The 14,902-nt window shown below is 42.2% G+C and overlaps 1 protein-coding gene across 4 annotated transcripts in view; it reads left to right on the forward strand.

Moving 5' to 3' along the window:
• garnl3 (GTPase activating Rap/RanGAP domain like 3) overlaps nucleotides 1-14,902 on the forward strand; it is a 108,380-nt gene that overhangs the window by 77,544 nt on the left and 15,934 nt on the right. For all 4 annotated transcript variants that reach the window (XR_014600049.1, XM_084047912.1, XM_084047914.1 and 1 more), the window contains exons 19-27: nucleotides 890-922; nucleotides 2,023-2,130; nucleotides 3,999-4,115; nucleotides 4,949-5,115; nucleotides 6,043-6,201; nucleotides 9,500-9,566; nucleotides 10,156-10,263; nucleotides 11,750-11,868; nucleotides 14,695-14,830. Coding sequence is in view for 3 of the 4 variants with exons in the window: in XM_084047912.1 (XP_083904038.1) it covers nucleotides 890-922; nucleotides 2,023-2,130; nucleotides 3,999-4,115; nucleotides 4,949-5,115; nucleotides 6,043-6,201; nucleotides 9,500-9,566; nucleotides 10,156-10,263; nucleotides 11,750-11,868; nucleotides 14,695-14,830 (1,014 nt within the window). In the remaining variant the exon portion in view is untranslated. The remainder of the gene's footprint in view (nucleotides 1-889; nucleotides 923-2,022; nucleotides 2,131-3,998; nucleotides 4,116-4,948; nucleotides 5,116-6,042; nucleotides 6,202-9,499; nucleotides 9,567-10,155; nucleotides 10,264-11,749; nucleotides 11,869-14,694; nucleotides 14,831-14,902) is intronic.

The raw sequence follows: 14,902 nt of genomic DNA on the forward strand, positions 1-14,902 counted from the left end.
CAGTTTGGCGTACACAGCCAATATTGCAGAATGGGCGTTCAGGCCAGACTCACTCCTGAAATCAAATGGAAATGAGATTTCCGGAGGGAGGGTTTACCAGGCTAATTAAAATGTACTTAAAGTAAAAGTAAAAGTTCTAAAATGTTTGAAAATAGCCTAGCTACAAGCTCACAACGCATCGCAATCTGACGCGTTGTGAGCTTGTAGATTCTAGCTTGTAGATGTACTATTCTCAAATAGCCTACTGTACGTATAAAATACATCAGAAGGCAACATAAGAAGTCGTTAGAAAAATGACACATATACACATGTACTCAAATATCAAAATAGTATACCTGCCTGTAAGGCAAATCATGTCTCATTCAGACACCCTTTACAAACATTTGCCTTTTTTTCTTGTCAGAAATAAAGTACATGTACTTAAGTACTGTACTAAGTCATTTTTGGGGGGTATTTTTAACTTTACTTTAGGCAAATATTGTACTTTCACTCCACTACAATTATTTGAAAAATGTAGTTACAAAATGTAGTTACTTTGCAGATTTTGATTATTATTACAAAACATTAACCACTTCAGCACTTTATATAGGCTACTTCGGCTATTTTCAAAAGATTTCTATACATTTTTGAAACTTGTAAATAATTGGGACATTCTGGGTAACGAGTACTTTCACTTTTTGGTACTTTAAGTGTCGTTTGATGCCAAGACTTTTTTTTTTACTCAAGTAAATGTTGAATTCCGGACTTTTACTTGTAACCTTGTGGTATTAATACTTTTACTTAAGTAAAAAAAAAGTGAGTACTTCTTCCACCACCTGTGTTGTACCATACTCATCAGATAGCCACGGTGAAGGTTTTAACATGATAATGTTGATGTGTTTGTCCACAGGCTCAGGCTCAGACCCCGCTGTGTCCAATGCCGGTGAGTGCCACACTTTCATGCTTGGCTGCATGTTTGGTTTTAATATGCAACTCTTTATTAAAGGGATAGTTCACCCCAAAAAAAAAATCTATTGATTATTCACCCCATGGAGACTTGAATTCACATTCCTAATCCAATAATGTGATGACGGTAGGCAGCGGTTCCGGTAGGAGACACAAAGTCTCCATGGGGTGACTAATCGATAGAAAAAAAGTCATTTTGGGGGTGAACTATCCCTTGAAGTCCTATTCTCTGGCATTATTCGGTTTTTAAGTCTGATGTAATTTTGTAGTCCGACGTCACACAACGTTAAAGAATAACCATTTCCTCTTCTCTTTGTCGTTGCCAGGAAAGCGGTAGAATGACATGGTAGAATCGCACTTAACCACTTAAACCTCATATGGGTAAACCGGAGTCCCACAAGGCTCAATACTAGTATCTTTTCTGTTATTGTGGGGAAAGCTGTCGCTGAAAATAGCCGATCGACAAGCTCACAACGCCACACAGCGTGTCCAGTTGTGAGCTTGTTGATCTGCTATTTTTCAGGGAAAGCTTTCCCCACAAATCAATACGGATGATGGGGTTTAAGTGGTTAAGTCGTTATTTTAGCCTCAGATCTGTTAAAACAGCGAGGAGGGGACACAGCACTGCGCATATTGAGAAAACACACACTTGGACCCGGAAGTTGTTCTGACGGGCGCATACGTCACACCGTAACAACAGAATTTGTTCTGGTCGTTTTCTCAACAAAAAGTAGAGGACATGTCAACGTCACCATGCCGACTCAATCCTGGATTTTCGTCGTCAAGTGATACCGTCTTTGTAGTGACTGGCAGTGTCGCCAGATTCTGTGAGAGAAACGAGCAACCAGGTCTAGGAAAACCAGCCCAGAAGAAGCGACAATGGGCCACATGAGCACTCTAACATGTACATCAGCTATTTGAAAATAGCAGATCTACAAGCTCACAACGCGTCGCATCGCGACGCGTTGTGAGCTTGTAGATCGGCTATTTTCAAATACAATCTGGCGGGGAAATTATAATAAGCAGATCTGGCAACACCCTGGTGACTGGTTGTGCATGTGGTCGTTATCGTTTCAGAGACACAGGCCACGCTGCCGCCGGTCCACGTGTTCGACAAGACCATGGTGGTGAAACAGATGCACGTTCTAGAGCCTCAGGACCTCCTCATTATCAGGGCCGACAAGGGTAAGGTACAGGAGGAAAGGGCGGGAGACCTTTATTAATTCCCCCCCCCCCCCCAGCCAATGAGGGGTCAGAAACAGCGTCGGTCACGTGGTTCATGTAGCTGGAAATAGTGACAAGGAGCCGTCGACTTCAATGCATTCCATGAACTTCCGGTTTAGGGATTTGTCACTATTCACCAATGTATGTGTATGTAGAAGACCTGGCCCGAAGAAGTGAACGGAGTTGGCGTAACTCTCTAATAGATGGCACTGGGCCTCTCTATCCACAAAGCTATACAGCCACGCCCCCCACCCCCCCCAACATGGTCGAGACAGATGGCCGTCCCACCCTAGAGCAGTGGTGGAAAAAAGTACGTAAAACTAGCAATACTGCAATGTAGAAATACTCTGTTACAAGTAAAAGTCCGGAATAAAAAATGTACTTGAGTAAAAGTACAGAAGTATCGGTGTCAAAATGTACTTGAAGTACCAAAAGTAAAAAGTACTCATTGTGCAGAAGGTCCCATTTCACAAGTTTTCAAATGTATAAAATCTTTTGAAAATAGCAGATCTACAAGGGATGTCGTAGATCTGCGATGAGATGCGACGCATTGTGAGCTTGTAGATCGGATCGCCTATTTTCAAATGGCCGAAATGTATATAGGGCGGAAGTGGTTAATGCATGTTTTGTCATAATAATCAAAATCTACAACGTTAGCTAGTAACCAACGTTTTTGAATAATTGTAATGGAGTAAAAGTGCAATATTTGCCTCTGAGATGTAGTGGAGTAGAAGTACTGAAAATTGGAAATACTCCAGTAAAGTAAAAAAATACCTCAAAATTGTAGTTAAGTACAGTACTTGAGTAAATGTACTTAGTTACTTTACACCACTGCCCTAGAGCCTGGGTCTGCCCGATGTTTCTTCCAGTGAAGAGGGAGTTTTTCGTTGCCACTGACGCAACAATTGCTTGCTGAGGGTGGGACAATGTCGGCTCCCTGCTCTATATATACGGTATATATATATAGTATATACAGTCAGTGTACACACACACACACACACACACGCACACGCACACGCACACGCACACACACACACACACACACACACACACACACACACACGCACACACACACAGAGACAGATATATGGGCCTATGATTCATTCACAGTGAAAGGCCGGTGGGTGTGTGACAAACTATAAGTCATTGCATTGACTGGGCGATGACATCAGTGATTCTGTGATAATGGCGGTGCCTCAGCGCCGCCACCAGCACGCCACCATGTGACACAGTGACAGCTATGTAAAGATGAATGTTAGTATTATTGCAGCTTTGGCACCAGCGCTTTTAACCACTTAAACCCTCTACTAGTCCTAGTGAAATGGGACTTGAGTTACAACAATGTACCTGGACCGCTACAAATCTCTTCGCCAAAAATAGCACATGATACAAGCTCATAGCGCTATGAGCTTGTATATCTGTGCTGTTTTTTTTTTAAATCATGAAAACGTGTGCAAATATTTGAACGTATATTTTGTGAGTAAGTGAACATTTGTAACTCAAATCTACGGATGTCTTCTAAATCCTAACAGTTTTTTTGAAAAAACGTATGCCGCTTATGTATTTTGGCCACGGACCCCCATCTCAAAATATGTTGTTCCAGGGACCCCCCCTTCCCCCTCCCAGAAGCAAAGATTTGAGTAAAAAAATCTGCTATTTTTGAACAGCTCAAAGTATAAAATAATGTTTAAAGCGGTGACACAGATGCGTTTGCCAGTTGTAATGCGTTAAAAAAACACCAGCATTCCTATAGTAGGGCATAGCAGTGGCGTCCATTTGGTGGTGCCACAGATATAAAACCCCTACATGTTGTGGTGTTTGTGTTGCAGGGAAGGATGCTCGGCTGTACGTGTTCAGACTCAGCAGCCTGAAGAGAGGCCTGGAGGACCGGCAGCTGGTCAGGAGCAAGTGTGACAGCCGGGAAAACAAGCTGGAGAAAACTAAAGGTATAATACATTAGACCAGCGATTCTTAAACCTTTTATTTTCAAGGTGTGTGTGTGTGTGTGTGTGTGTGTGTGTGTGTGTGTGTGTGTGTGTGTGCGGGTGCGCACGTGTGTTTGTCTCTGTCCTTATAATTGCACGTAATGCATTTTTATGTGAAGCTATAATTTAGAATTGTATGCACTTAATACAGCTTTGTGAATATGTCGTTCATAAATGTCTGCAGCTGACTCTGAGCCTGCATTTTGCGTGTGTGTGTGTGTGTGTGTGTGTGTGTGTGTGTGTGTGTGTGTGTGTGTGTGTGTGTGCGTGTGCGAGTGTAGCAGATTGTAGCATTTTTCTACATATTTAGCGGCAAAGATTTTTTCCCCTAAACCTGGGAGCTATTTTTATTTCAGTATCACCCAGTTCTTATAGTAGTAAAACTCTGTTTTTTCTCAATCCCACATGGTGTGACTAAACATTGTGTTTTCTTTTCATGGTGACATGGTGTGCTTACGGCACTTTTGGGGGGCTTCATGTTGAGCTACACAGCAACGCAGCAACATACTGTAGCAACACAAAAACAGCAGGTCTACAAGCTCACGCTCGTGTTGTGAGCTTGTACATGGCTCTATTTTCGCCACAGAGATTTAGTGTAGAGCAGGGGTCTTCAACGTTTTTCAGGCCAAGGACCCCCTAGCTGAGAGAGAGATGAAGCAGGGACCCCCTTTATATTGTATAAAATTGTGTTTCAGATTAAACTTTTTTGACCCACCCACGGTCAATTGTGATTTGTGTGTCACTGCTGTCTGACTGCAGATGTGTCTCTTGCCTCCTCACTCTGTCCCATGCAGGCTGTCACTTGTACTCCATCAACACCCACCATGGCTCAGAGCTGAGGATAGTGGCGGCCATCAGGAACAAGCTCCTCCTGATCACCAGGAAACAGCCGCGCCCCGAAGGCTTCGGCGCCATCGCAACGGGGACGGACTCGCCAGTGGAGGAGTTTCAGTACATACGGGTACGGCACGCGTCATTGTCACGCATGTTTATTTGCGTTAAGCCAATAGTTAACAACACATCAAGTGCCAGATTTTTTTTTTAAACAGGGTACATCCAGTGCCAGCATTTCTTCTTTCTTACCGTTTACGCCGATCGTTTTAGACTAGAGCTGTAGAAGCCTCCACGAGGAGCCGGATGTAAACAAAGGGTGTCTGCGCGATGGTCAAGGGTCCCGTCTAACGACTGGAACAATAATATTTCTAACGCGATCCGCCATTGCAGAGTGATCTTCCGCCGAAAATGGCTTGTTTTCACCAGTGTAAAAAAGTATGGAGATATGGACCTTTTTCTCCATCATTGGAGCGGATGGAAGTGACTTCCATTCCATATTAAAGGGACCTAGGATCATTCCTAAGTTGCGTTAGAGCGGCCCTTGTGGATTTTTTTTTATACAAAAAAATTCACTCGACGGGTGTATTTGAAAACATGTAGATCTACGTGTTTGGCACTCAATGTGGTAACCGGGAAAGCATCTGTTATTTTAGATTTGAACCATTTGAACCATTATTTTATACTTTTGGGCTATTCAAAAATAGCTTATAGTGTGGCACTCGGTGCTCGGCACTCATGAATTAATAACAAATTCATACATTTTTCAAAAATAATTTCATAAATAAATGGCAAAAATCTAAGAAATTCCATAAATTCTAAAACAAATGTTCAAGAAGTAGTGAAAATAGCCGATCTAGTGAGCTTGTAGATCTGCTATTTTCACTAGTTTGTATCACCTGGGAGCTAAAAAGTTTGGGAACCGCTGGCTTAAATGCATATAATACCAAACTGGAGGAATACTTAAATGAAACAGTTTGAGAACCACTGGCGTTAACGTGCAGTATCTAATGATGTAAGCTGTCACTTTCCCCGTGTCCCATGTGCGTCCTGGTAGGAGATCTGCCTGTGCGACCCGCCGGTGGTCATGGCACTGGTGGACGGGCCGACGGGCGAGAACGACAACATGATCTGTGTGGCGTACAAGCACCAGTTTGACCTGATCAACGAGAGCACCGGCGACGCCTACCGGCTTCATCACGTAGACGCCAACAGGGTGAGGTGCACACACACACACACACACACACACACCATGGTGTAAAGTAACTAAGTACATTTACTCATAGCCTGGTTCCAGACGAATCTGCCTTTGCAAAATTGCATGCACTTTAGCCCTCGGCAGATTAGGTCTGGCCCCCCTCCATAGAGAATGTATTTCTCTCCCGCAGAGGTTGTGCGGGACCAACCAGGGCCCAGTATTCGAATGTGGGCGGGCTTATCAACAAGGAAGCACTGCTCTGATTGGTTCGTACAAGGAAGCACTGCTCTGATTGGTTTAAGTCTAACCAATAGAGTCCGTTTGGATCTTTTTGTAACCGCCCCTTGGAAAAAAATCTATCGTTGATAGGGACTAGACTAATATCCACGCAGTGTGTTGTGTGATATTGTCTGGCCACGCGAGGCTAATTTACTCAAGTACTGTATTTAAGTAACATTTTTAGGTACTTTAACTTTACTGGAGTACTTCCAATTTTCAGTACTTTTACTTCTACTCCACTACATCTCAGAGGCAAATATTGTACTTTTACTCCACTACAATTATTTGAAAACTTTAGTTTCCTAGTTACTTTGTAGGTTTTGATTATTATTACAAAACATACATACATCAACTCTTTTAACGCCATTGACGCGTTTTAGAGTCAAATGCTACTTAATCCACCCACGCCATCGACGCGTTAGAAGGGCTGATAGCTTTTTCATTGTTTAATTTGTGATCGCGCTGTTCTGTGTATTTTTTTTTTTTTTTTCACCATCAGATTCTCTTTCTGTTCACTTCACACTCACCCGGATCCGGATTCATGACGCAGATTCCGTTTCCGGTTGTCTAGAAGCTTGAAAGTGTCATTTTAGGCCAGAATAGGGAAAAACACGTTTTTTTCACACGGTATAAAAAACGAACGGAGAGCTCCAGTTCTATTTTCTTTAGTCTGGATGACGAACAGTTATCGTCGTCGTGTATACCAACGATCTGAAGCCCGATCGGCGAGCGGCGAAAACGCCATATCCGGATATGACGTTTGGACTGTTTGAGCCTGTTTGGGGGGGGGGGGTCGAGCGAGTGAGCGAGTGATCGAGAGGTCGATCTGCTGCTCTCTGCTGGTCGATGTGTCTTGTGTTTTGGCTATTTGTGTTTTGGCCATTCGATCTGTCGTATATACATTTTGGCCATTTGAAAATAGCCGATCTACAAGCTCACAATGCGTGTGAGCTTGTAGATCTGCTTTAAAGACGGGGTGCCGTGATTTTCAGTTAACCCCCCCCCCCCTAAAACATAATCATCAGGTGGTATTATTAATTATTAATTAATTGGTAATATTAATGCAAAAAAAAAAACGGAGGCCATCTGGTGGCCAAAGAAATGAACTACATATTTTAAAGGTTGAAACATACAAATTCATTAATACAATGAAATTGTATTATCTCTCTCCTAAGGAGTTGTTCTGTTCAAAGGAGTTGCATAATTATGTTATTTAATTCTGCAGTTTTTATCGTTTAGCTTGCCACGAGCTGGTATAAATTATGACTGTCATTATTTTCATGTCAGAACTTAATTTCATACTGGAAGACAATTGAGGTTTGACCGGGCTGAAACTTTATCTCAGTTAATGTAGGGTGACCACCCGTCCCGAAATTTGCGGGACAGTCCCGAAATTGGACCCTCTGTCCCGTGTCCCGCACAAGCAGAGCAATGTCCCAATGTGCGCGTGCGCTATTCCTCATGCACGCGCGTGCATGTGTCCCGCGAAACTGGTTCATCTGTCCCTCAATGGGCCTGTTTGAAGGTGGTCACCCTAAGTTAATGACATGGAACTCCATATTTGGGCATGGCTGACATCATAGTGACAACGTAATGATGACGTGAGCTTTGAATCCGCTCAGCTTAAAACCCGACTGCACCGTGTGAATGACACACATGGAGAGAGACATCGAGGAAGCCTTTATCACGTACCAGAGGAACTATTAGCAGAGTTCCATACACTTGATATTCTGCTGGTAATTGCCCCGTAACCACTCCTGGATCATAAGGTCAAACATCATTAGTTACATACATTCTTGGACCATTACAGCCCATGCATAGCGGCAACTTTGACGATGAACCCACTGTTCCCGACGACGAGCCAGCAGCAAGGAAACTCAGAGGAAGAAAGACCTTACGGTAGCCAACAGTCTACCAAGACTTTAACGCAAACGGGAGTAAAGAGACATCATCTGACTGACACAGGAAAGAAAACTCACATCTGTCAACAATGTGACAAGAGTTTCAGTCGGTTAGATACCTTGAAGAGACACCAGCTTATCCACACCGGAGAAAAACCTTTCCACTGTAAACAGTGTGACAAGAGTTTCAGTCAGTTAGGTCACCTGAAGAGACACCAGCGTATCCACACCGGAGAAAAACCTTTCCACTGTAAACAGTGTGCGAAGAGTTTCAGTCAGTTAGGTAGCCTTAAGGGACACCAGCGTATTCACACTGGAGAAAAACCTTTCCAGTGTAAACGTTGTGACAGGAGTTTCACTGAGTTAAGTCACCTGAAGACACACCAGCGTATCCACACTGGAGAAAAACCTTTCCACTGTAAACAGTGTGACATAAGCTTCAGTCGGTCCGACACTCTAAAGACACACCACCAGCGTATCCACACTGGAGAAAAAAACTCTTAGTAGGGGCGTAAAGTACCAAACCACACCGGTGTACCGAACAGAACGGCCCGTACCAAAACCAAACGGTCCGTACCGAATTAACCGATTTTCTGTTTTTTAAATGCGGAACTAAAGTATATAGTTTCCACACCAACATATTAAGCTGCTGCACCATACCCATTCAGCGGAGTGTTGGGGAAGAGGAGTGCTTGTTTTTATGACCTCAACGTCCTTAACTCATTGCCTGCCATGGACGAGTTAACTCGTCAAATTCTGCTATGGTCTGCTATGATCTACAAGCTCATAGCATGGCACAGATGAGCTTGTAGATCTGCTATTTTTGAATAGCCGAAGAAATCTAAAATGACACAGATGCGTTTGCCAGATTGAATGGGTTAATACAAAATGAAGTCATTTGCTTTGTCCAATAAGACTAAATAGGTTTTCTTTTTTTCTTGAATGATTGAATAAATATAGGTTTAAGAAAGAAAGGTTTTCAGCTTTGATTTAAGCATTACGACATCGCAGTGGTCGCATTTACCCCTGAGAGAACAAAAACAAAAATGGTGAAAATGTAATGTATGTATCTTTTGGTTCTCAGCTGATGAAGTTTGGGAAACCGAGCTGTAACCTGAGTTTTGTTTTGCTTGCAGGTGAACTTTGTAGCAGCCATCGATGTTTATGAAGACGGTGAAGCCGGTCTGCTGTTGTGCTACAACTGTGAGTCTCTCCTCAACTGTCCCTGTTTTGACAAGTTTTTATTTTTATTTTGGTCAAATGTTTCTAACAGTGGTGGAAAGAGTACTCAAATATTTTACTTAAGTAAAAGTATCAATACCGACCGCAATGTAGAAATACTCTGTTACAAGTAAAAGTCCGGTATTCAAAATGTACTTGAGTAAAAGCACAAAGGTATTGGTATCAAAATGTACTTAAAGTACCAAAAGTAAAAGTACTAAAATGTTTGAAAATAGCAGATCTACAAGCTCACAACGCGTCGCGATGCGACACATGTAGATCGGCTATTTTCAAATAGCCTAGTTATAAAATAGGGCTAAAGTGGTTCATATATTTTATAATGTCATAATTTATATCTGCAAAGTAAATAGTAACTAAAGTTTTCAAATAATTGTAGTGGAGTAAAAGTACAATATTTGCCTCCGAGATGTTGTGGAGTAGAAGTAAAAGCATAGATAATTGTTGTAGTAAAGTAAAGTAAAAGTACCTAAATTTGTTTTACTTAAAGTACAGTACTTGAGTAAATGTACTTAGTTACTTTACACCACTGGTTGTGTGTCCCATCATGCAGATATCTGCTACTACATGAAAGTGTGTCCGTTCAACGGCTCCACGCCCATGATCCAGGCCAACACCTCTGACTTCCACTTCAGCTGGAACCAGATGCCTAATGCCATCGGTAAGGTTGCCACGACAACAACAACAGACCATAATAATAATGCCATCGTAGGTAGGTTGCCACGGAAACAACACACCACACCCTGCCTGCCCAGGCTGGCTGGCCGACCTGGCCCGAGCCCGATCTGTCTCCATGGTAACGACACGGGTAGCCACAGGCGGCCATTGAGCTTTTTTTACACGCGCACGCGCGCGCGTGTGTGTGTGTGTGTGTGTGTGTGTGTTACATAAAAATGCAGTTATATCAATGCATAACAAAACCATACATACATAAACCCTAGCGTCCCTACTCTGTGCGAAAATAGGTTGAGCATTTGGCACAAAATAACCGATCTACAAGCTCACAAGTAGATTGGCTATTTGCTAGATTTTGTGTAGAGAGGAAAAAGGAGGAGACTATCACCCAGGTCAACAAAGTATATAGAGCATCGCAGTTGCGCAGAATCCGGGTGCCGGAAGTAAATACTCAATGCATTTTTCCCATTGACTTTTCCAAAAATATTTATATCAATGAATTTAAGCCTAGAATCAAGCCATCCAGGATTCTGGTGAATCATGACCATAAAACCTTTTTTTCTGTGATTTTTTTAAATTTTATATTTAATGATATGATATACTATGTTTAATAAATACCCTTTGTTTTGCCGTTTTCAAAAAAGTTTTTTCACAGAATCAAACGTGTTATGGTCATGATTCACCAGCATCCTGGATAGCTTGATTCTAGGCTTAAATTAATTTATATAAATATTTTCGGAAAAGTCAATGGGAAAAATGCATTGAGTATTTACTTCCGGCAACTGGAAGTGGGCGGGAACTGCGACGCTCTATAGGGTTTAGGTGGTTAAATGTCTTGATAGGGGCTCACTGAGGAATAGCACATAAATCAGGCTACAAGTCCTTTTCGCAGCTGACCTATGACACTATATTGCAGTGGTTCTCAACCTGTGGGTCGGGACCCCACATGATTTTTCTTTTTTTTTTTGGGGGGGGGGGTCCTCAGATGACAGTGAAGTGACAATGTATAGACTTTTAAGACCATTTTAATGCCAAAAAAAAAAGAAAGAAAAAAAAGAAAAAGACCATTACTGCATCAAAAGTAATCAACAAACAATATTATAAAAACAGGTCAAACATTGGCCAAATTGTCAAATAATATAAGAAAGAGGCAAACATTTTGAAAATAGCCGATCTACAAGCTCACAACGCCCCGCGTTGTGAGCTTGTAGATCTGCTATTTTCACAATATTTATCTGTGGAACCGAGTCAAACTAAATGTAATGCCTCAACTCCTACAATTCCAAGTGCTTGTCGGGGTGGGGGGGGGGGGGGTCCCCGGTTCAAATATGATTATTTTGGGTGGGGTCGCGGCCTGAAAAGGTTGAGAACCTCAGCTCTCCTGTCTCTCTGTTCACTGTCCTGTCTGAATAAAGCAATAAAAAAAAAGTCTGATAATGTTAACTTTGTTTTGTTGTTGTTGTTTTTTTCAGTTTGTGCATTCCCTTATATCTTGGCCTTCACAACGGACTCCATTGAGATTCGGCTGGTCGTCAACGGCAACCTGGTCTACACAGCAGTAGTCCCAGAACTACAGCTAACGGCGTCCCGGGTCAGTGTATGAACCCGTGATTGTATTCAGTTCACTATGAATAGTGAATACACACCATTATTTTTTAGTTCAGTACATTTTTCTCCATTAGTAAATAAATGGATGTTCCCACTTTGACTTAACCCTTTCAGACTGGGAGAAGCATCTGTGTGTCATTTTAAGATTTCTTAGGGCTATTCAAAAATAGCAGACCTACAACCGAGTGCCGCGATATGATCTTGTAGATCTGCTTTTTTTTTTTTTTTTTGTGAAAATGTGTGCAAATCTTTGAATATCTTTTTTTCCGTAGCGCACATTTTTAACTCTGTTAGAACTTCTGGGGGGTCCCTGGAAAAAAATATTTTGAGATGGGGGTCCGCGGCCAAAATTCATATAATTTTGGGGGTCCTTGACATGAAAAGGTTTGAGAACCACTGATTATAGCAAAATTTTTTTTCTCTTTTTAACTAGGATTTTGAAGACATTTTGTAGAATCCCCCCAGAGGCAAAGATTTGAGTTTTTAAAAAATGCTTTAAAAAATATATATGTATTCAAAGATTTGCTCAAATTTTCAAGATTTTTAAAAAAATAGCCAAAAGAAATCTTAAAATGACACACATGCGGTCTGAAAGGGTTAAACTGTGTTGGATATTCACAATAGACTAGAAGAGGACATGCTGTACTGTGTGTACAACCTTTTTTTTAATCTATTCATCTTGTCCTCTGAAAAGCACAATGTAGGGCTCAGGAGGAGCAAGGTTTTTCATTTTCGGGGGGGGGGGGGGGGGGGGGGGGGGGCGACAAATAGACATCATTGAAGCTGTTTGCCATGCGTATTGTTATAACCACAAAGTAGATCATTGCCACGTGGGAATACTGGCAGTGGTGGAAAAAGTTCTCAAATGTTTCAATTTTTCAAGTATCAATACTGCAATGTAGATGTGCTCTTGTTACAGTAAAAGTCTGGAATTCAAAATGTACTTGAGTAAAAGTACAAAAGTGTTGGTATCAAAATGGACTTAAAGTACCAAAGGTACAAGTTCTCGTTATGCAGAATGACCTGTTTCACAAGTTATCATAATTATGTATAAAATGTATAGAAAATCTGTTGAAAATAGCCGATCTACCCCCCCCCCCCCCCCCCAAGGACCCCTCACTTTGAGAACCAATGTTCTTCAGAGCCCGTCTATTGGCGAATAATCTCTCAAGAACAGATTCCGACCTGCGGTGGAATCTGTCGGAGCGGTTCGTCCTAACCAGTGCGCATTGGCTACAAGTGGGCGTGCCTTCAGATCAGGAAGTGGGCCGCGCTTTACCCAATCAAATGTAGTGGGCGGGATTCACGTGTCCATCCACCATGATCCACCCTCCCCCCCTCGAAACTAGCCGAAACTAATTTAACAATAGCGTCCTCGGAGCGGACAAAACCACGGAAAGATATTCACATTTTAAATTACTCTTTCATCATAGAAACAAGTGGGCTTATAACCAAAACCATCCATGTTCTCTGGGAGAAGTGGTGTTAGTGTTCCGTGTAGAAATATTGTTAGTGGGAATGAAAACATGGTCGCACCAACCGGAAGTGATGCGCTATAGGCAGACATGAAACCGGTGTTTCCCTGCGCTCTAGTCTAACATTATACTCCTGCCAGACTCCACAGAATATCAGAAAAGCAGAGGTCGCTGTTTTTCATTTTCTGTGGGGTCTGGCTACGCGAGACTAATTGGCGAATAGTGACAAAGCCCTTAACCGGGAAGTTTAGGGAATGCACTGGAGTCTATGAGCGTTTGTCACTATTTCGAGTTTACAATGAACCACGTGACCGACGAGCGCTGTTTACTGCCCCCCCCTCATTGATGTACACTAGTAACTCTCCAATAGAAGGCTCTGGGACTGTGTAATAAGTCAGCCAACAGTGTGATGATGTAATGCACAGCTATCCATAGACACGTGCGCGTACAGTAGATTCCGCGTTGGCCGCCGCTGTTCTCCGGAGCGATGCGTCAACGAGACCGCCATATGGGCAGAGAGGGGCAAGTCGTGCCTCCTAGTACAGTGCATGTGTGCACTGTGCTCAGTGGTGGAAAAAGTACTAAAATGTTTTACTCAGGTAAAAGTATCAATACTGCAACGTAGAAATGCTCTGCTACAAGTAAAAGTCCGGAATTAAAAATGTACTTGAGTAAAAGTACAAAAGTGTTGCTATCAAAATGTACTTAAAGAATCAAAAGTAGAAAGTACTCAATATACAGAAGGTCCCATTTCACAAGTTGTTCAAATATAAATATCTTTTGAAAATAGCAGATCTACAAGCTCACTGTGAGCTACCTAAACATCATCATTACATTTTCATGTCATGAGATTTTATTTTTGCTTGATTCCATGCAGATTTGATTTCTTTGGCCGTTCAAAAATAGCAGATCCACAAGCTCATATCGCGCCGAGTGCCGCATTACGAGCTTGTAGATCTGCTATTTTCTTTTTAAAACGTGAAAATGTTTGCAAATCTTTGAACATATATTTTTTAAAGCGAACATTTGTAAAATATTTAGTTCCAGGGACCCCCAGAAGCAAAGATTTGAGTTACAAATGTTCGAACGGAATTCGAACTCGGTGCCGCGCTATGAGCTTGTGTATCTGCTATTTTTGAATAGCCAAAGAAATTGAATCTGCATTTATGGAATAAAGCAAAAATTAAATCTCTTTGGCACCCCCCCAAGGACCCCTGGGGGGTCCCCGGACCCCACTTTGAGAACCAATTCTATAAACCATCTGTAAACGTTGACAATTATTGACAATGACAATTATTCATATTTGATATTTTTTGTGTGTATTTCTGTTCCAGTCGGACATCTATTTCGTCTCGTCGGCTCCGGTGAGTTCGGCCTCCAACTGCAGCTCCAGAGACACCAGCTCCCAGAGTTCCCCTCAGACGCCGACGGGCTACGAGATGCCCGTGTTCCCTTCGCCACTCGGTGACGGTAAGATCTAGCCTGGTAAACCCTCCCTCCGGAAATCTCATTTCCATTTGATTTCAGGAGTGAGTCTGGCCT

The sequence above is a fragment of the Gymnoscopelus microlampas genome (assembly GCF_963454915.1).
Source record: "Gymnoscopelus microlampas genome assembly, chromosome: 21".
Lineage (NCBI taxonomy): Eukaryota > Metazoa > Chordata > Actinopteri > Myctophiformes > Myctophidae > Gymnoscopelus > Gymnoscopelus microlampas.